The sequence below is a fragment of the Epinephelus lanceolatus genome, chromosome 21, assembly GCF_041903045.1.
Source record: "Epinephelus lanceolatus isolate andai-2023 chromosome 21, ASM4190304v1, whole genome shotgun sequence".
Lineage (NCBI taxonomy): Eukaryota > Metazoa > Chordata > Actinopteri > Perciformes > Serranidae > Epinephelus > Epinephelus lanceolatus.
Genome location: NC_135754.1, coordinates 32,209,815 through 32,231,959, shown reverse-complemented (window position 1 = coordinate 32,231,959; position 22,145 = coordinate 32,209,815). Strand labels below are relative to the sequence as shown.

At 42.1% G+C, this 22,145-nt stretch overlaps 1 protein-coding gene across 1 annotated transcript in view; it reads right to left on the bottom strand.

The window, feature by feature from the left end:
* The window catches only part of LOC117246674 (ankyrin-3-like), a 235,944-nt gene extending 216,039 nt beyond the window's left edge, over nucleotides 1-19,905 (bottom strand). Inside the window, exon 1 of the mRNA XM_078163060.1 lies at nucleotides 19,688-19,905. Within this exon, the coding sequence (XP_078019186.1) occupies nucleotides 19,688-19,753 (66 nt within the window). The 5' untranslated portion in view covers nucleotides 19,754-19,905. The remainder of the gene's footprint in view (nucleotides 1-19,687) is intronic.
* Between the last annotated feature and the right edge of the window lie 2,240 nt (nucleotides 19,906-22,145).

Below are 22,145 nucleotides of genomic sequence, written 5' to 3'. Positions count from 1 at the left end.
TATCTGTAACATTCACAATAAAAACATTTTCCCTCCTCGTTATTGATTATAAATACATCATTGTCCTCTGCACCAGATGGTAAAGTGATTGTAATAAATCCTGCTATTAAACTTAGTGATGCTGTCAGCAGTAATATATGTGGCCATTACAAGGGTGACAGAAACAGGAAGGACCATCACCAGCAAAGAAAGGAGGCAGACAGCTACGGGAGCTTGTATGTACAGAATAGAATTCCGAGGCGTTGAGGCTGCATCAAGGAGCGCCAACGCGAATCTAGCCTTTATCGGTGTGGGGCAGTACATTGAAAATAATATAGCTGTATTTTTGGATGCACGATGTTTGCCGCCAGTGTGTCTTGGCCTTTAGGGCTCATTTATGCTAAATGTTACCGATACAGATACAAAGACGGGGACAGAGATGGAGAAAGCTTACGGATATGGACAACAGGACAGTACCACCAGAGATTGTGGGGGCAGTGTAGCGTATTTCAACCAAGACATGACTGTAGGAGACAACGAAGAAATATAAATAATGGTGGAACGGAACTCATCAGTAATATAGTGAAAAGAATTCCTCTTGCCAGGGTGTATGTATATAATGGCCACACAGATCACTGCTGTCTACAACACCACCTCCTTTAAAGGTACAATATTAGGACCTCCTGCACTTGTTTTGTGTTGTGTGAAACTTCTGACCTCTATTCCATTGGCTGTATCTATGCCATCATAATGGACACATGGAAGTATGAGGGCAGTGATGTTTACAATTTTTGAAACATACGAATTCATTTTTGTACGCAAAGAGAATAGAACCTTGTGGCGAGACATGGTTTCACTAGCCTAGGAAACGCTTTGCGGTCATGGTTAAAAGAACCAACATCACTGTTGGTTGGTACTCTCTTGTGAGGACAGTGTCACCACTGTTGCGATCCGTGATAAAATCGTATATCGTGCTAACGTGCCTCTCTGCTTCTCATGCTGAAGCATAGGGAGCCAGTTAGCGTCTCTACATGACACACAGCTAAAACACATTGTAGCACATGGTTAATGTGGAACGGTTGCAGTTAGGTTTAGGCAACAAAACTGCTTGGTTAGGGTTAGAAAAAAGATTATGTTTGATATGTAACAATAGCGTAAATAAGTCACATGAGTGGAGTCAGTATGCGACGACTGCACAAAAACTACAGAACGATAGGGTAAAACTACACTGACTTTTGGTTTCATATGGGACACAAACAGTAGTATCCTTGATGAAAGTCCGGTGTTTGTTTGACCAATCTGGTCCCACCCTACCTGGACTTTCTCGCTCTTTATACAAAATCAGTTGCTCTCAGCGTCACACATTGGTGTGGATTGGTTTATAATAAAGTTAATTTAAAGCCTGGTGCATCTCATAAAGATGTAAAAAGGTACCTTCAGTGTCAATATCACACACCAAGGGTTGTGACAAAGCATGGGTATCTGATGAGTCATCTACCTCCCCATCCTCCCGCCCTACCCGGACTTTCTCTCTCTTTGTACAACATCAGTTGCTCCCAGCATCACACATTGGCGCAAATTGGTTTACAATGGAGTTGGTTTAAAGCCTGGTGCGTCTCATAAAGATGTAAAAAGGTACCTTCGGTGTCAATATCACACACCAAGGGTTGTGACAAAGCATGGGTATCTGATGACTCATCTACCTCCCCATCCTCCCGCCCTACCCGGACTTTCTCTCTCTTTGTACAACATCAGTTGCTCTCAGCATCACACACTGGCACAGATTGGTTTACAATGGAGTTGGTTTAAAGCCTGGTGCGTCTCATAAAGATGTAAAAGGTACCTTCGGTGTCAATATCACACACCAAGGGTTGTGACAAAGCATGGGTATCTGATGACTCATCTACCTCCCCATCCTCCCGCCCTACCCGGACTTTCTCTCTCTTTGTACAACATCAGTTGCTCTCAGCATCACACATTGGCGCAAATTGGTTTACAATGGAGTTGGTTTAAAGCCTGGTGCGTCTCATAAAGATGTAAAAAGGTACCTTCGGTGTCAATATCACACACCAAGGGTTGTGACAAAGCATGGGTATCTGATGACTCATCTACCTCCCCATCCTCCCGCCCTACCCGGACTTTCTCTCTCTTTGTACAACATCAGTTGCTCTCAGCATCACACATTGGCGCAGACTGGTTTACAATGGAGTTGGTTTAAAGCCTGGTGCGTCTCATAAAGATGTTGAAAGGTGACTTTAGTGTCAGTATCAGACACCAAGGGATGTGCCAAAGCATTGGTATTTGTTTTTTGTGTTTTTTTTAGTCAATATATTGAATATGTTAAAATAATAACACAAAATAAAACTTAGAAGCAGTAAAAACAAAACCAAACGGGGTCCTTAGCAACATATGAGCAACAAATTTGATGATCTAGGAATGAAAACTAACTGATCGTCCCATCCTAACGCATTATAAGACAAGTTATCACAAGTAATATATTTGTCCAGCAACCCGCTACCCTCCAAAATATTTACATTCTCATGTCAGCTCGTTAGTGTTGCTGTAATAAAAGCTGATCCAAATAACTAAAATACGGCAGGCAGTTAATTGACCTTACATTCACCTGAAGAATAAGTGACAGCAAAAGGATTATAAGATCTATGTGTTAATTACAAATGGACCAACAGATAAATACCCTGATATCCTTTCTTGCTGAGGATGAGGAGTTGACTAAAAGCCCTGATCTTAAGAGGAAAAGGTCTGCAGTCCTGGGTCTCAGTCAACTGCTGAGCCATGCAAACACAGCAATGTACATTGGAACTGGACCATCGAGTGCAGGCCAATAAGTGGTGCCCTCTCCCTGCTCTCTCTGTTTCTCAACACTTTGACTTTATCATCTCCAATGAACTCCTCTTTGTCTCTATGTGTGTGTGTGTGTGTGTGTGTGTGTGTGTCAGATAGGAGGTAACAACAGAGACCTGTACATTGAGCAAACCACGCTAACAGAGCTCCATCCTGTTCCTGTGAAGTGTGAGAGAGAGAGCCAAGCGCAGCACTCTGCTCCACGGCTGCCTCAGCAAAAACACAATATGTTAGCTCTGAAGGACCTCGCTGCCAGCAACTCTCATCCCCCGAACAATATCATCAGCTTCATTATACCGTGTGCTGCTTATTTGGCTACAGTATCTAGCAGGACAATAAACAAGGGAGGTGGTGAAAATCGCCGCATGATGAATTGGAAGAGTGTATTAACGCTGAGTCTGCTCCTGCTTCGTACTTTCTTTACTGTGTGTACTCTTCTTATCATCAGTGCATCAGAATTAGTTGAATTTTTTGTGTTCATGCTCACATTTGTTTTTTTATTGATTACGTTTTGTGTGTGGGCTTTTCTTCTGGGATTCAAGGACACTCGGTTGACTCAGCAGGCGAGACTACAAACTCTCACAATGTGGAGTGGCGCTTCTTGAATTAAGCTCTTGACCTTTTGATGTGTATTACTGCAGCTACTGTAACCTTTTCCACAAAGAAGAGTCCTTCACTATTAAAATCATCTTTTGAAAAAGGCACCTGATATTTGGACTGAATGGCCATTTTGTTGCCGCTCCATTATGACTAGAAGTCACTGCCTTATTTTCAGAGTTTGAAAGTAACATGTTAGGATGTTTTTAGTACACCTTATTTCTTCTATTACAGTCCCAATACGGCCGAATGTTTCTGTCTAATGTATTAATGTGTGTGACGTCTCAGGTCAGTGTGTCTTGGTGGAGATGCACAGACAACCCTACCGAAGTAAAAACAAATTATTTGAAACAGTTTTTGCCATTTTGACAAATTAAAACTCACACCTTGTGGTGATCTGTGAGATATCAGTGTAGCAAGTAACAGCCAGCTTGTTACAATGTTAAAATCTACAGTGAGAAATTTAGGTATCACTTTTGATTTTCAATTGAACTTCAATTGAACGTCAATAATCTGCCACTTCCACCTACGAAATATTACCAAAATTAAATCAGCTGTGTCTTTTTCTGACCTACAAAAACGTATTAATGCTTTTGTTTTCTCGCGCCTCAATTACTGCAATGCACTGTTGCATGCCTCAGTAAATCTCGTATTTTAACTTGGGCAAATCGTAGGTCACATACAGTACAGGCCAAAAGTTTGGACACACCTTCTCATTCAATGCGTTTTCTTTATTTTCATGACTATTTACATTGTAGATTCTCACTAAAGGCATCAAAACTATGAATGAACACATGTGGAGTTATGTACTTAACAAAAAAAGGTGAAATAACTGAAAACATGTTTTATATTCTAGTTTCTTCAAAATAGCCACCCTTTGCTCTGATTACTGCTTTGCACACTCTTGGCATTCTCTCCATGAGCTTCAAGAGGTAGTCACCTGAAATGGTTTTCCAACAGTCTTGAAGGAGTTCCCAGAGGTGTTTAGCACTTGTTGGCCCCTTTGCCTTCACTCTGCGGTCCAGCTCACCCCAAACCATCTCGATTGGGTTCAGGTCCGGTGACTGTGGAGGCCAGGTCATCTGCCGCAGCACTCCATCACTCTCCTTCTTGGTCAAATAGCCCTTACACAGCCTGGAGGTGTGTTTGGGGTCATTGTCCTGTTGAAAAATAAATGATCGTCCAACTAAACGCAAACCGGATGGGATGGCATGTCGCTGCAGGATGCTGTGGTAGCCATGCTGGTTCAGTGTGCCTTCAATTTTGAATAAATCCCCAACAGTGTCACCAGCAAAACACCCCCACACCATCACACCTCCTCCTCCATGCTTCACAGTGGGAACCAGGCATGTGGAATCCATCCGTTCACCTTTTCTGCGTCTCACAAAGACACGGCGGTTGGAACCAAAGATCTCAAATTTGGACTCATCAGACCAAAGCACAGATTTCCACTGGTCTAATGTCCATTCCTTGTGTTTCTTGGCCCAAACAAATCTCTTCTGCTTGTTGCCTCTCCTTAGCAGTGGTTTCCTAGCAGCTATTTGACCATGAAGGCCTGATTCGTGCAGTCTCCTCTTAACAGTTGTTCTAGAGATGGGTCTGCTGCTAGAACTCTGCGTGGCATTCATCTGGTCTCTGATCTGAGCTGCTGTTAACTTGCGATTTCTGAGGCTGGTGACTCGGATGAACTTATCCTCAGAAGCAGAGGTGACTCTTGGTCTTCCTTTCCTGGGTCGGTCCTCATGTGTGCCAGTTTCGTTGTAGCGCTTGATGGTTTTTGCGACTCCACTTGGGGACACATTTAAAGTTTTTGCAATTTTCCGGACTGACTGACCTTCATTTCTTAAAGTAATGATGGCCACTCGTTTTTCTTTAGTTAGCTGATTGGTTCTTGCCATAATATGAATTTTAACAGTTGTCCAATAGGGCTGTCGGCTGTGTATTAACCTGACTTCTGCACAACACAACTGATGGTCCCAACCCCATTGATAAAGCAAGAAATTCCACTAATTAACCCTGATAAGGCACACCTGTGAAGTGGAAACCATTTCAGGTGACTACCTCTTGAAGCTCATGGAGAGAATGCCAAGAGTGTGCAAAGCAGTAATCAGAGCAAAGGGTGGCTATTTTGAAGAAACTAGAATATAAAACATGTTTTCAGTTATTTCACCTTTTTTTGTTAAGTACATAACTCCACATGTGTTCATTCATAGTTTTGATGCCTTCAGTGAGAATCTACAATGTAAATAGTCATGAAAATAAAGAAAACGCATTGAATGAGAAGGTGTGTCCAAACTTTTGGCCTGTACTGTATCTCCCCAGTTCTCTCAGTCAACTTCAGAATTGATTTCAAGATTCTCAAAGCTCAACATGGTTTAGCCCCCAGTTATATAGCTGCACTTCTGACTATCTGTGCTCCAAGTCGTGACCTGAGATCCTCAAGCCTACTCTCACTAGTCGTCCCTAGATCAAGGCTGGTAACTAGACATGACTGGGCTTTTGCCATCAAGGCCCCGAGGCTCTGGAATTCTGTGTCTGCGGAGGTTAGGCTAGCTGGCACATTACCCATTTTTTTAAAATCAGTAGCCCCTTTTACACTGCCAGATTTTCCGTGAATGTTGGGCCGTTTTGCCGGCAAGCTGCGAGCGTTTAGACACACAGAGCCGGATTGGCGAGTTGATCCGAGGTGCTCAATTTTCCGCCTCGTAGGGTAGACATATTGGCGGAACCTTTTTTGTTTAAAAAGAACGAGGCGGCCTTCCGCCACGAGAGGGGCTGTTGAAGACTTGTGGGAGGAGCTGTTGATGGCAACGCACGTGTGACCCACTGGCGGTGGATAAACAAGAAACAGCTGATAGCAGGAATTAATGAGCAGCTAGTAGCAAGAGGGAAACACAAACCTGACAGACACTGTAAAGATGAGCAACTGGGAGACAAGGAATTGCGTGCTCTCCTTGCCCTCGCAAACAAAGAGGCCATTAACCGTCAGATGACGGGGACGGTGAAGAACGGGCCGACTTACATGGGAAACGCTGACCAACCAAGGACTGACCAACCGCAGCTTCCCTCCCACGTCACTGTTTACGTCACACGCTGAGCTACATGTTTTGTTACTTGCTCACGCCCATTGCCCCGAAAAAGGCGCATTCTGTATGAACAAAAGTAGGTAGGCGGCATTTTGCTGCACTCCCCGATTTTGTTTTTATACTGCCAATGCTGAAAAAAGGCTGATTGGGCTTTCCTGCAAATTTGCACAATTCATATCTAAACTGGGCTATTGTTTAAAACATATTTCAATAGAAAAGCATTCCCTTCTAATGCCTGTTATGAATACAGTCCATCTGATGCTCATTTTATGTTGCAGCTGTAGCCAGTATCTCACTATCACTATCCTCATTCATATTTTAAGAAGCTACAAATTATATTCAGCCACAAAATAAGTCTTAAAAGCTGCCAGTCAAAAGAGAGGTACAGAGAGCTGTTGCATAGAGATGATACACGGTGCAGAACGGCACATTGCAAGTAGCTGCCTGTTTCAACTCATCTCATTGTGAATCACTGGTCTGAACTGGGCTTATGGGAAAGGGTCTTCTTCAGCTACATGGCATTTGACCCGAAAGGTGTAATTCCACATTTGGCCACTATGTAAAATTGGCTTCAAAGTCCGGCGCTGTTCCAGGGGCTTGGTCCAGAACCTTTTGATCTGAGACTTAGGGCTCTGAGACAGACAGAGCCTTCTATCCCTACTCATTTCATCCATATTTGTGAACATTTTCTGAGAGCTTATGAATATTGAAAAAACCGAGCAGTACCACTGGAGATCATGGAGGCAGTGTAGTGTAGCTCAAGCATAGGAGATTACGAAGACATTTAAACAATGGCGGAATGGAACAAACCCATAATTTAGACAATACCTAGTTGAAATAGATAAAATAATTCTTCGTCCACATGTCAAGATGTATGTAATGGCCACACCGACCACCGCCTTCTACAACGCTGCCTCTGTTTAAAGCTACAATATTACGACCCCCTCAACTGTGGCCTCGTTTGTGGTTGTGTGAAAGTTTTGATTCCGACCTCTCGTGCCATCTACTGGCTGGATCTACGCCATCACACAGGATGCATGGAAGTATGAGGGCAGTGATGTTTACAGTGTTACAAATGGACATATCAATTTTTTCGTACACAAAGGGTGTATAAATGAGTCTTAATTCATATTTGTAAACTAGTCTGACAACGCCAGACCAGAGGTTCAGTTTGCCTGAAATAAAGACAACCTCCCCAAACATCGTAAGAAATGAATACATAACAGGGACAAAGACACAAAGCAAATGGCGTGAGTTCAGTGAGTGTGACTGTTGTTCTACCTACTTAATAAACTAATCACACCAGGTAGCTCTTAAGTCATCCCTCAGTTTTGTGAGGAGCAGCAGTATAAACTTCCCAGGAGGCTGCAGTGCCCCCTGGTGCTGAACAGCTCCCCTGTTTTCACTCTAGCGGTACATCACACCACAGGGTGTTACTTGAGTTTAACATTGCTGAGTTTCTGGGAGAGCCAGCAGAATTTTAGAATGGGACATCTCATCAGTTAATGTTTCACATTGCAGCCAACACTTCTGCCTTCAGAGAAGAGCCTGCAACGCGGCACCCGTAGTACAACCACGCCAAACTCTACCAATGACTCGTAATAGTGTCTGAGGAGTTATCGTGTTTCCCTGGCAATGTCTGTCTCAACAGGAATGATGAACCATGCAGGAGGGCAGCCAGCTCCATGCTCGCAAAACGCTGTGCGCCAGACATTCCAGCTGGGACTGCACCCGGGTATAGAGTAACCTGTCTGACTCCACCCAGCACCACCCACTGGAGGGAGAGGAAGCTCGGTCCAAGGTGGAATTACTGTTATGTTGCCATCACAGTGCATGAACGTGAATATGGTTCAACTGCACTCCTCACAGATGAGTCTCATTTTGTTTACTTAATTCTAAAGTACATTTCCACTGCAGTGATGTGCCACTCTCTATATGTGGACTGCTGCTGCTGTAATCCTTAGGTTCATGTTAAAGTAGCAGCACAAGAGATGTCACTGAATGGTTCGGTTACTATGAAAAATCAACATGAATTACATGCTATGGCCTTCACAGACATCACATCTCAATCCAACTGAACAACTTAGCCAAATTTTGGATTTTAGACAACTATCTTCACCACCATCATCCAAACACCAAATGAGAGAGTGTCTTTTGGATGAATTGTGTTAACTCAAGTGAAAAGATTCTCAAAGCTTTATGAATCTGCTTCAGAGACAGAGACAAGAGAAAACAGGAGAGACTGGGAGGGAGGGTCAGAGGGAACTGGAGTTACTGGTAAGCTCTGAGTTTAGTCTGAGAGCCTGGCTGCCTCACAAAAAGACACACTCCCATACACACAGCGAGTGCATTTTGCTAGCTCACAGCTGACGTCTGCAAAGTTTGTGTATTGAATTTAAAACTTTGCTTCTCTTTCTGTCTGAACCAGTGACTGTAGCTTTATAAAGATGGATGACATGTCTCCACTTATATTGAAAATATTCCTGATACAGCTGCTGCCATCTTGCACTGGTGATATAATTTGGAGCCAGAGTCTGTATAGTAGTGATCTCTGTGGTATCAAGTTCCCACCATCGAACCATAAGCAAGCAGCGCCATCGATCCAAACACACCAACTGGCACACATCCATCAATCATGACATCAAACCCACTTTTTAAAGCATCAAACTACTAGTTATAACCAACATCTCAGAAAAAAAGAACAGTTACGCAAACATCAGCATGATAACAACCTAAAATAGCAAAAATCATCTTTGGGAAAAATTAAATTTGAACTTTGATTTTTTAGTTTGGCCAATGTCCCATCCACTAACATGATTACGACCTATACAGCAGCGAGCCAGCAGGGGGCGATTGAGCTTTTTGGCTTCATTTTAAGGAAGCTGTCATGTTGTCCATCATTATACAGTCTATGCTCTGAACAAACACAAAGGGACCTTGTGCTGTTGTTACGATAGCAACACACCTGAAACAAGGGGTGTAACGATCCATTGACCTGGATCGATATACTGGGTCTGCACCATTACTACTCCGTTGCAGGCCGGCGGTGCGCTCAGTAGGTGGAGTCTGCACACCATTTGATTGCTATCACAGCCAGCAGATCTGCCACTAGTTTTGTTGAGCTAAATGTGTTCAGCGTTGTTTGATTTTTCGGCAGAGAATGTTTAACGTTAGCTTAGCCGTCAGCGGTTAACGCTATCTCTGGATGGCGGAGTGTGAAGTGAGCCCTCATGTTCGTAGTATTCTATTCTCATATGACACTGCATATAAATCACGTGTCGTATCCAAGTCCTCTTTTCCTTCTGTGTTAAAAAATCCAAAATAAGTCCAGACATTTGATTGTGATTTCTTCTTCTCTGTTGCCTCCATCTTTGTTTTGATGAACTTCCTGCCAAATGCCGCTGACTGAGATCTCACCAGGAAAAAAAACATCAGCACCATCTAGTGGCCTGAAAAAGCAACTAGTTTTATTATTCTAGGAGCGAAAGTTCTACTAAAATGTGCATTTGTGAAAATTAATAATGTATATAATAAAAGAAAGATACTTGGTGTCCGTGTATCGCAAAAATATCACAATACAATGATGTTTCGATTTTTTCCCCCATCCCGTTTAGGACCGTTTCCACTGAAGAAGTTCCTGGTACTATCTGGGGGGCAGGAACTACTACAGGAACGTCCTCTCGCTCGGCCCTCTCAACCGCCGTGTCTCCACTGAGGGAGCGGAGTAGGAGGAAGGTTCCTGTAAAGTTACTGGGCTCTGTATGTGACGTAATCGTTGCCGGGGCAACGTAGGGGCGTAGGGACGCCGTTAGCTGTTAGCGGTGTCTGTAATAACTCTGGTCAAGGTCCGTGAAAAAAATATTTTTTCCAGTGGATGTCTTAGGTACAACATGACTGAGCTAACTGGAGTAGTTTCATGTCGTATCTGACAACAGGAGGCTTTTAACAGATGACGTCCTGATGTTAACTTTGCTGCTGCTGTTAGCTGTCCCTGTCAGCTGATGCTTTCTAGACATCGTGATTTCCCAAAACTGAATAAATACCACACATAGCAACACAAAACTGCTTTGCTAGCTCAATCATGTTGTAACTAAGATATCCACTGGAAAAAATATTTTTTTCGCGGACCGTTTATTGAGTTATTAAAGACACCGCTAACAGCTAACGGTTAGCCCAGCTAATCTACGATAACCATGTTGTTATTTACAAAACGTCACATCCCGCCTTGAGTATATCCAATCAGCACCAAGTAATCCCCAAGCCCCAGCCAGGAGTTTCTCTGAGCCGTTCTGAGTACCTACTCCGAGGCAGGGACTTGTTTAGCCACTGTAAAAGTTCTGGAACTCTGTCCTTCGGGGGTGGTTCCTGCGGTGGAGACACGCACCAACGGCCCCGGCCCCGTAAATTTACCCCGAAGTTCCTGCGGTGGAAACGGGCCTTATGTGCTTCAAGACTGGTGTAACTGGTTTAACTGAGCAACATGCATGGGAGCCAGTATTTTATTATAACAGGTCTGAATTCACACCATTAAAGAAGGTGACCTTGATGGTTGAACCAGGGAGTACGTTTTAGAAAATACTGTCTGAGAATACACATTAAGATATTACTAGATAACTGGATTATGCTGCAGGAGAGGTTTGAAAGGCTTTGCTTTTTTTCTGGCGTAAAAACTTGTAACTACTGATATCCATTGTAATTAGTATGGATTGAAGCTGACCACAGTCTTGGGTCATTGTAAAGGACTAATTTACAAGTTATAGGTTGAAGTATCGCTATAAAATTGAGTATAGTTCGTGTTGGGAGTAAACACACAGAACTACAACCTGTAAGTAGTAAAACACCTGCACTGATCTGAATTGAAAATATACTTTCAGCACACAGCTCTGTCTATTTTCTTACTCTGCACTTGGGATAAATCAGATAGCAAGTGTGCTGAAGCTACCACTTCATGCCTATTGAAAGCATTGACAGTATTGACATTGGAGAGGGTGTGGGTTGAAAATGACTGAACGTGGGCAGTCATGTTACATAAGCAATAGTCCACTTCTCTTTCTAAAACAGCACAAAAACACTGACACACACACATGCATATATGTGCTGCTCACCTCCCTCGAACAGATGGATGTGTTACTGAAGTGGAGCTGTCATTATCAGATGGCAGAGAGCTGGTTACCGTGGTGAAATCAGTTCATACTTCATAAATTATTAATTATATGGATTATATCATATTATATTCTGGCAGAAGTAGGAACTCTATAGCTGTTTTCACAGATTGTACAAATATTTTGACATCTGGGTGGCATCTACACCTCGACCCTCTGTTGAGGTATTTCTCAGTACAAGCAGTGTCCTCTGACCGTCTTCCTGTCTCCCTCCTCAGTTACAAGGCTCAACCAGATGAGGATTTGAGTTACATAGTCTTAACACACACTCGCAGACCAAGAGCAGGGTGTGACAGCCCATATCAATTTGTTTTCATCCTCCTGGACGGGTTCATCCAGTTCAATCAGAGACGCGCTCACTGAGTGTGTTTACACTGAAGTGCTCTCTAAGATTTCCTGCAAACTAACTGGATATTGGATGTTGAGCTGTGTGCAGTTTCTCTACCTGATGACTAACTTCCACAGCTCCTAACTGGTTCTCTCACTTCCTCCTTCTCCCAGCGGGTCTTTGGTTGTCATAGTTACATCCATTAACACACCTGCGAAGCTCTGAGGTCCCTCATGTCTCCTCTGTCTCTCTCCTTCACACACTTTGACCTAAAAACAAAACCGCTGGCATGAAATCACAGCTATGGTGGACAGATGAGGACAAAAATATGACGGTAAATATGAAGGATGTGTCACACAGTTATCTTTGCCACTCTCTAAAACATTCTTACTTTGTTTATGAATATTTGAAATGACCTTTAGGTGAATTAAATTAAAGATGGCTTCCACATTGTTAGCTTTATCAATGAGTGAAATAACAGTAATTTAATAGACCCAAGCATCATCAATGGAACACAATCTATTACTAATAAAACACTCAGAGATCAAAGCTAACTATATATCAGTTATGTTAATCACAGTTTGACTGATAGCAGATTTTTAAAGGCTGATAATAACGATAGTTTCAAGCGGGAAAAAAACAATAGCCAATTAATCAGCCGATAACAGACATTGCTAGTGCTAGGCTTGCTACTTAATTCTTACAATATTATACCAACCATGCTTGCTAGCAGACAAAGAAAGCACATAAAGCTATTCTATGACCAGGAACCTTATTATGCATCGAATAAAGATTTGTTAACTTTAATTTAAATCATACTAAATTATCTAAAGCACACATTGCCTTGACTTTGCATGTGGGGTACTCCTTGAAAAGTCTTATGGCCGTACCCACGTAACCGGTGGAGGTTACAGCTATCAGAGCCTCGTTCTGCCATTAACGATAGTTAATATAAAGTCCTGTCAGCGCCAATTAATCAGCCAAACCGATGAATTGGTCGACCTCTATTTTAAATGATCAGATACAAAGAGGAAGATGAGCTCACTTCATTTAAAGTTTTTGCTGCCGATATCGTTTGCTGATGGTCTACGAGCAATATGGGCTGACACACGACCGATACCGATTGTTTTTTTTTGTTTGTTTGTTAGTTGTTAGTAGCAGTGGGTACAGCAGTATTAGGGTATGGTCACACATGACCAAAATTAAAATTGGTGAATTTCGCCTCCCGTTCACTTCCATTCAGTCAGAGCAGAGGGGCGAATTACACATTTGCCTCTGGTGGAAGAATACTGTGTGGAGGTCAACTTAGGTGAACTTATACAAGCGATGGTTGCTAAGGCTGCCCCCTAACAGTTGACCAAGCGTTAGTTGACCAGGAAGTAGGGTTGGGTACCGTTCATAATTGAACCGATACGGTACCGGTACCAGTATCTGGAATTCAGTACCGGTACCAAGCGGTACCTTATTTCAGTACTTTTTAAAGTCTAAACTTCTCAGTTTCAACATTTTATTGAGAACATTTAGGAACAATGCTGCACGTTAACTTTTGTCTGCACATTTTTTTTGTCACCATTGTTGCAGAGCCTGAGGTGCGAGTCATGCGCTCTCGCTCCGCATCCACCTCAGGTACCGAAATTTGGCACGATTCATTTTAAGTGAATCAGTACTCGGTAGTACCAACGCGAATCGGAACCAAGTACAAAAAGTGTAGTTTCGGTACCCAACCCTACCAGAAAGGTTATTAGTCAGCAAGATTTCATTGATTACTTACTCACAAAAAACAAACAAACATGAAACTCTATGAGGAACTGCACCTTGTCAAAATAAATCAAAACCTATATGACTGGACCATGTGGGAATTTAATTTGAAAGGACAGACACAGGAAGTGGCCACGCTCCGCAGTCAGGAGTCAGGTTAATTTCCAGGGCTGGTAAATGCGGTTATTCCACAGGCTCATTAAATGCTTTAAGTTGGAACATTTACTTGTAAGTTACTCAATGTATGAGTTGACAACATTAATCCGTCAACAAACCTTTAATGTCAATGTTTAATGTTAATGTTTTGTTGAAGGTGGCAGTGCTGTTTGGGCTGAGAAAGCCTGTGAGTTTATCTTCTCTAGCTCCTTTAACTTTAGCTTATATTGGAGTTAAGATATGTAGCATGTGAAATAGGATATGGTGAATGTGCTCGGAAAGGTAGTATCGGCACGGTCGCTACCTGGAGCTCGCATACACAGAGCCTGGGTTTGTTGAAGGTGGCAGTGCTGTTTGGGCTGAGAAAGCCTGTGAGTTTATCTTCTCTAGCTCCTTTAATTTTAGTTTATATTGGAGTTAAGATATGTAGCATGTGAAATAGGGTATGGTGAATGTGCTCGGAAAGGTAGTATCGGCACGGTCGCTACCTGGAGCTCGCATAAACGGAGCCTGGGTTTGTTGAAGGTGGCAGTGTTGTTTGGGCTGAGAAAGCCATGTGTAATGTAAGGTAAATGAGGTTGTTGGGTCGTTGCAGGGAGCAATGAGAGCTGGCATTAGGGGAGTGTCTCTGGGATGCCAGAGATCACTGTCTAGCCTCCTGGAGGTGTCGTGGGACCAACTAGACGAAACACTGGTGAAAGGAGGTTCCCACCTGATGACCCCAAAGACGTGCCATGGACACGCCTTGCCATAATAGTTTATCATAGGGCTTAGGAGGTTATTCACTGAGCGCTGATCCTTCCTCTAGAGCACAAACTTCTTGTGTTTATTTGAACTCACTGTGACCACTACCTTAGTTTTTATTGTCTCTCTGGGTGACGGACACTTTTAGCAATGAGTGGATCTTCAAACGTTCAAAAATATAAATTAATTTCGACAGATTACGTAGAACTGCATATATTTTAATCCTCATTGGAGAAAAAAAAGTTCCTGTGGGCTCCAACAACACTGAACCCCTGAGCTTGCCTGAGAAGGACTAATGACAACAACCACGCCCACATTTAAGAGGACTGTTTGTGGTGGAAACGGTAAGCGGACGTCGAGTCTAGGTACCATGTCTGAAGGGTTACTGTTGGTTCCAAAGGTACTATACCAAAAGTGTTTGGTGGAAACGGGGCTTTTCTTTTAAAATCTCCATTGCAAGTCCTACAGTTTTACGAAAGTGAACAAAATTGCAGGAATATTGCAGGATATCCCCTTTATCATCACAGTATTAACAAATAATTTCTTTAGTTTAAGAACAGAAAAACTGATTTGCTTACAGTATGTATGTTTACAGAGATGTTGAGCTTCATCTAACTGAAGCATTAGTCTTTCTGTCAGTAAATATCTCCACTACCTTAAACACACCCACATCCAAGCGTTCAATTGTTCCTTTGTGCAGGATGTGATGGTTTCTCCCTGTTTACTCATGCTCATACTGCATGTTGTCATCCACATCAGTGCTACTGTTTTTACTGCGTTGTTATCACCACAGATACCCTGTGTGCCTAGCAACAGGTGTAGAGAGGAGGCAACACTTATCTCATCAAAGCAAAAACATGCTCCTCTCTTATTTCTTACTTTCTCGTCTTCCGCTTTTGTCTACTCATTCCTTTCATAGCCTTCTTTATTCCTCCATTTTCCTCCTCCTCACTCTGCCTACCCTTCTCTTCATCTTCCTCCCTGCTTCTTCCCTTGTTACTTTACTTCTCTCCTCTCTTTTTCATCCGCTTTTGCTGTCCTCTCTCCTCTCTTCTTTCTGTCCTCCCCGACTGTCTCGTCTCTGCACGATCACAGCGACACAACAGTCATCTCTCATCAGCCGAGACGCCGTCTCACAAACAGAATCGTGAGGTTTTCATTCCTTCTCTCTTTTTCCTCTTTATCATTACAGTCCCTCCCTTCTTCCCTCCATCCTCACTCTCCCCCACTTTGACATTTTCTGCATCCCCTCCTCCTCGTCCTCCCCACCCTCTCTGACTCCTCCTCTACTTTTCTGGTCCTTTCTCTCCAGCTCCATTTCCCTCTTAGCCTCTCTGTGGCGCCCATTTGCATCCTTCAAACGGCCGACATAAAACATCATTACAGAAATAAACTCTGAAAGCTCTGTTTCTTCCAAAGAGGACGTAACGTCAATATTAAAAGATGTACTAAATCATCTACGCTGTATGTTGCCTTCTTTGTGCGCTGGGAGAGCCAAAAGCACCTGTTACACTGAATAAATAGAGAAGACTGTAGTGTGTGTGTGTGTGTGTGTGTTTGTGTGCAGGGAGACAATTAAGAACAGCTGACTAAACGTAAGGCTGAATCTTATAGAATAAAGATGCTGAGCCAGCAGCCTTTTTCACAGCAGTATAGCCTCTGCAACGAAACTCACACATACCGTATTCACAGGTATATCAATGCACAGAAACACACAACCACAGTTTCGGACATAAGAGGACAACACTTCTCAGGTATCACACACTGGTCATGGTGTGAGTCATTGAAATATAGGCTACATTAGAACTGAGAGCTAGCTGTTTATATGTTCTTTGGTTAAGTATTTCTGGATTTAAATCTGGATTTTGACATTTTTGAGTTGGTGACACCTGCATTTGGCGTAGAAATGTTGCTGTGAAATTAACTAAGAAATGGAAAGTGCATTACTTTTTTCAGTTCAACTTTCAAATACTGACAAGCTAATTTGCACCCTTGATTGACCGTAAGATTCTTGACCAGCCTCCAGGCACAGCGCCACACTTTGAAGCCAATTTTACATAGTGGACAAAAGTGGAATTACACCGTCTGGGTACGTCACGTGACACCATGGGACCCCAAAAGACTTTTTTCCCATAGATTAACATTGTAAAAGGGATGTCTGTAAATCAGTGGACACATTTTTTTAGTGTCACAACCCCCCGAAAGACTCGTTCCACTATCAGGATTTAATCCGTTTGGTCCGATTACATTTCTTAAGTCTAGAAGCTTGACTGCACTCGGCAGCATTCAGCCACCATAAGTCTCGAGTGCACTGGCGCTGGTGGCACACAATGCGGAAAATCCAGGTAATTTCATACCACAGAATTAGCCTAGCGCTTTTATGGCTTCATGCGCCACTGAACAACTGTCATAGGAAAGAGCAGCCAATGACGTGCTGATATTATCGTGCATCCCTAACCACGTAGATCACCACTGCGCAGACTTTGGCTCTGAATTATGTCACCAGAGCAAGATGGCAGCAGCTGTATCTACGATATTTTAGCTTCACATCTGTACAGTGGGGCTGAGCAGAGACGCATCGTCCATCTTTACATAAGTCTATGGTGCTGATCTTTGAGTAACCAGAGAGACAGAGTAAAAAAAAAATTAAGGAAGCTAATGTAGCTTGTCAGCTATGTTGAACCATCAACTTTTATTTAACCTCATCTGTTGGAGTATCAACTAGGCCACAAAACAGCATGGTTTAAAGACAATTGTTTGACATCCATGGCAAAAATAAACCTTTTGAAAGAACTGTGTGAACGTATGCTACCTACTGGGTCGCTGAAATGGTGAAGACCATGAATCTTACTTTTTTGGTGGATCGTAATGTCATTTTAGTTGTATAGAGTTGTTCTTCCAAATATTATAACAAGGGAAAATGCTGATATTCCGTCCCTCATCCTTTTCCTCTGTCATTATGCTTTTGTATTTCCTGCATTACGTGACCCGCTTGCTAAACTGTTAGCCTCGGTGGCTTCTAGGTGCCGATATTAGCGTCCACTTTGCCATTGCCTAGCAGCGGCCTTCACACGACTTAACCACTTGAACTCTAAGCCTATCGTGTACATGGCTTCCCAACCACAAGCTCACAAGTTCCATTTGAGGGCAGCAAAAGATCAAGCTAAGCTGCCGAGCTAATGCTAATCATTCGTTAGCAAGCCTGTTAGCTCAGATAGCTTTTTCTTTGAGAAATAAACTCTTTAAAATAACTCCAACCACTTGCATTCAAAGCATATCATGTACATGGCTTTCCAACCACAAGCTAACAAGTTCCATTTGAAGGCACCAAAAGACCAAGCTAAGCTGTTGAGCTAATGCTAACCATCCATTAGCACGCCTGATAGCTAAGGTAACTTTTTCCTTAAAAAAAAAAAAAAAACTCTTTAAAGGAGTAAAGGAACTCTTTACTGAATGAAGTGGTGTATGATCCTGACAGCAAAATGCCAATGAGCAGAAAATAGCCCAATATAGACAAAATAAAAAGAATCTCAAGGATCTATTGTGACAAGCTAACGTTAGCATGTTCCTGGCTGGCAAGCGTGTTAGCAGTTAGCTTGCCGGCCAACTGTTGCCTTTAGACTGTTGTGTTTTTTGGTTCTTAAGAGGCTGCTTGTGTTTAGGCAACTCTTAAAAATTAATTAATTAATTAAATGTGAAATGAAGGACAGGATTCCGTATAAACCATGTTTATATTTCTCAAGTTACCGAAAGAGGAGGCCTGTTGTTTTAGCATCAGTGCCAAATGTCAGATATCAGTAACAGTACCAAAAAATGTCTACTCATTAAACCAAATGTTGCATTTTCATCATGTAATCCTTTATTTGAGACCACACATCTCATCCTAAAGAGTCCTATCACCTAATAAGGCCCAGTGAATATTCCCGAACGATGATGACTTTTCCAGATTCTCTCTCGTTAGGAATATTTTGGCGGCATAAACAAAGGCGTGACACACATTCAGACCCCCCCACTCAGCCAGACGTCCAGCTAATGTAGAACTATAAATCCTGATGTCTTTGCCAAGAACAGGAAAACCCATTTTAATCACTGAACGGGCACTGAGGAGGCATTTTTGCTTTATCATCATGACAAATTAATGCCATATTGGCTCATTCATGTTGTAATGCTGCAAGATGTTGCTGTGGATTAATCAGGGCTGCTGGTAAAAAGCAAAATTTTCCATTTTGTTGTTGCCATGATTTTAAAGTAGATGTAAGAGAAAATCTGCCTGTTGTCTTGTCTTTGACTGTGACCTCCCCTCTTTCACCTCCTGTCCTACATTTGTACTTCACCTCACCCATTTTTCCTTATTCTCTCATCTTCTACAGGTCTTTTCCACCTCTCTTATCCTTTTATTTTCTGTCTGCGCCTCATCTCCTCGGCTCTCACTGAGCATATATTAACAACAGGTGCTTAATGCCGGCAATCACACTTTGTGCTGCAAGAAAAAAGGCTTTGTATTCAATTTAACAGGAACAAAACCAAGTGGAAATATTTGAAATTTCTACATAAAATTTCTGAATATAAAAATATAGTTCATGCCAAATGAATTCAGATGTATGGAAGTATCCCAGCAACATCATCACATTAAAAACCTCTTCTCTATGTGTCCTGTACACAATGATTATGATAAAAGTATGATGTTTAGAATGAATAAAATGCCCTTTTTTATTGAATGGCTGAATAACAAAGCTGCTACACCATGGTAGTGCTCCGTCATCAAATTGCCTGACAACAAAAGAGCTGCCTCCATCCACAAAATCCACAAAAACACAACTTCCAAAAGCAGCACATTTTAAATTAACACCTCAATAACAATCCTCTGATATCAAATCAGACGTATATGTGACAAATATTCTTTAACTTTCCTGTTAAAATAAAATAAACCACAGCCCTCACTTCCTGTCTGAATCCCTGAGACTGAATTATGTTTCCAGCAGCCACACCATGTTGTTTACAAGTCATTCTTTTACCTTCTTTCCTTTCTTCTTGCGATGAGCTGACTTCCCCGTAGCCTTTTCTTTAACCTCCTCGCTCATGTCAGCAGCTGTGACAGTGTGTGTGTCCCAAACAGCTGGTGTGTATGAATCCAAAAAAAAAGAGGGGTTTTCTTTTTATTTAATCCAGCATGGATGAGCGGAGAAGAGTGGAGTGGCGGCCACTCTCAACGTGCACAGCGACCAACTCGCTCAGCTGCTCACACCCACTTTCACACACACACACACATTTTGTCCGTGAGAGGAAGCCAACAAGGCTGCCCGGCTGAGGCGATGGAGACACACACACACATGCTCCCTCTCTCTGTCTCTATGATCTGATCTAACTCGCACACTTCACTTGTACCTGTCCGTGGCTGTGGTTTCCTCCCACACAAGTGAGAGCAGAGCAGCAACAAGCTACGGGGGCTCCAGTATTAATAGCAATCGATATCGGCAGTTGTTTGTGTGTCTGTGTGTGTTTGCGTGAGGAGAGAGGAGATGGTGTGTTTCTTCAGCAAGTTCAAACAGACAGAAAATGCGCTTCTACATCGACCTCTGTCTCAGGATCAATCTGAGTTTTTTGGAAAGCAAGGGCACTTTGGGTCGGACACTTCAAAGAGCTGTGGAGGGTTCAGGTCAGAATTAGGTTTGGGGAGAAGTACTCAGATCTTTTACTCAAGTAAAAGTTAAAATATTACAGTGTACAAATGCTCTGTTACGAGTAAAAGTCATTTAAAAGCTTAATTAAAAGTCCCATGTGAAAGATATAGAGGGATATATTGGCAAAAATGAAATATAATATAATAAGTATGTTTTCGTTAGTGTGTAATCACCTGAAAATAAGAATCTTTGTGTTTACGTTCCCTTGGAATGAACTGTTAATGTCTACATAGAGAGCGGGTCCTTGTCCACGGAGATCGCCATGTTGCAGCGCCATGTTTCTACAGTAGCCCTCAGCAGACAAACCAAACACGGGCTCTAAATAGCGCATATGCGTTTTTCCATTTTCACATCAGCCCAGTAACTCTCAGCTCGTCTATGATGAGAGCATCAGAAAAACACTGATTTTTTTTTCACATGAAACTGTTTTATTAAGTTTTTTTACTAGTTTAAATCACCAGGTCTATTTGTTTTTGAGAGGAAGAGACCTCTGCGGAAAATTTAGCTCCCGCTAAAAACGTTCTGCATGTCAGGATCTTAAGTTACCAGAGAAAAAAGGTGAGCACACATTAGCAGGTGCTGGGCCATTACCCATCTCCAACATGTCCAACAGCATTAGAGAAACTCTGAATTATTACGTAAAACTGTTTTATTCTGTGTTTTTACCAGTTTTAATCAACGTGTTTGTTGTTTCTGAGAGAAAGAGATCTCTGTGGATAAATCATCTCCTGCTAAGAACCCCCTGAACAATGAACACTAAATGAATTGTAACCGGGAGAAGTTTCAGCTGGTTGCAATCTGCAGTCCTCACCACTAGATGCCACTAAATCCCCATAAATCTTACACACTGTTCCTTTAAGTGAAAGTACACAAGTAGCAGCATCAAAATCAAAGTACCAAAAGTAAAAGTACTGCCTGTTTCAGAATTAAATATTATGAAACTGTATTTACTGATGTATTAATGTGGAAGCATCACATTCAGCTGGTAAAGGTGGGGTAAATTCTTACATTTGAATCTTCTTCCGAGTAGCTTAATCTATAATAATACATGATTATTTATTTATTATATTATCTATTTAATAAATAAATATATATATATTATATTTATTATAGTTTACTCATATTTTGCATTAATAATAAGGGGTGTAACGATATATCGATTCAGTGATCAATGTTTTAATATCATCGATGCAAACTGAAAACATCGGCAATCATCTTTAACATACACCTTTAGTTTGAAATTCCCATGGCACGTGTCTGTCACCATTTTGCGTCAAAGCAGACCTCCTTCCTAAACATTCAAACAGTGCTAACAGCCTAGCAACAGGCAGATAATGATAAGCAGCGAAGAAGACAATGAGGACCCCTGAATTAAATCAAAACAAAATCATGTCAGACTTTATGATATCAGCAAATATCGTATCCTTGTACAAAGAATCGATATAATATCGTATCGTGATAAAACCTGTGATTTAATAGTTTTCATAGTTTTTGAGTGTGTTTTTTGAATCTGCCATCCAATAAAAATCACTACACATGGAAACTGTGCACACCGAGGTCCATGCGTTTTATTGTCCTGCTGGGGGCAAAAATATGCGATGAGATGAAAAGACAAATTTGCTCCCCTTCTTCTCTCCACTGGTGTAACTCCCCGGCTGTTGTCAGGCAGCTGTGGCTACCTGAAGGGGCGAAGCTGTCCTCCCTCTTTCTCTACACATCCATCTGAATATTAGCATCTGACGGTCACTTATGAAACGATGCTATGTGCCCCGTACCTCTGTCTTGTTGTATC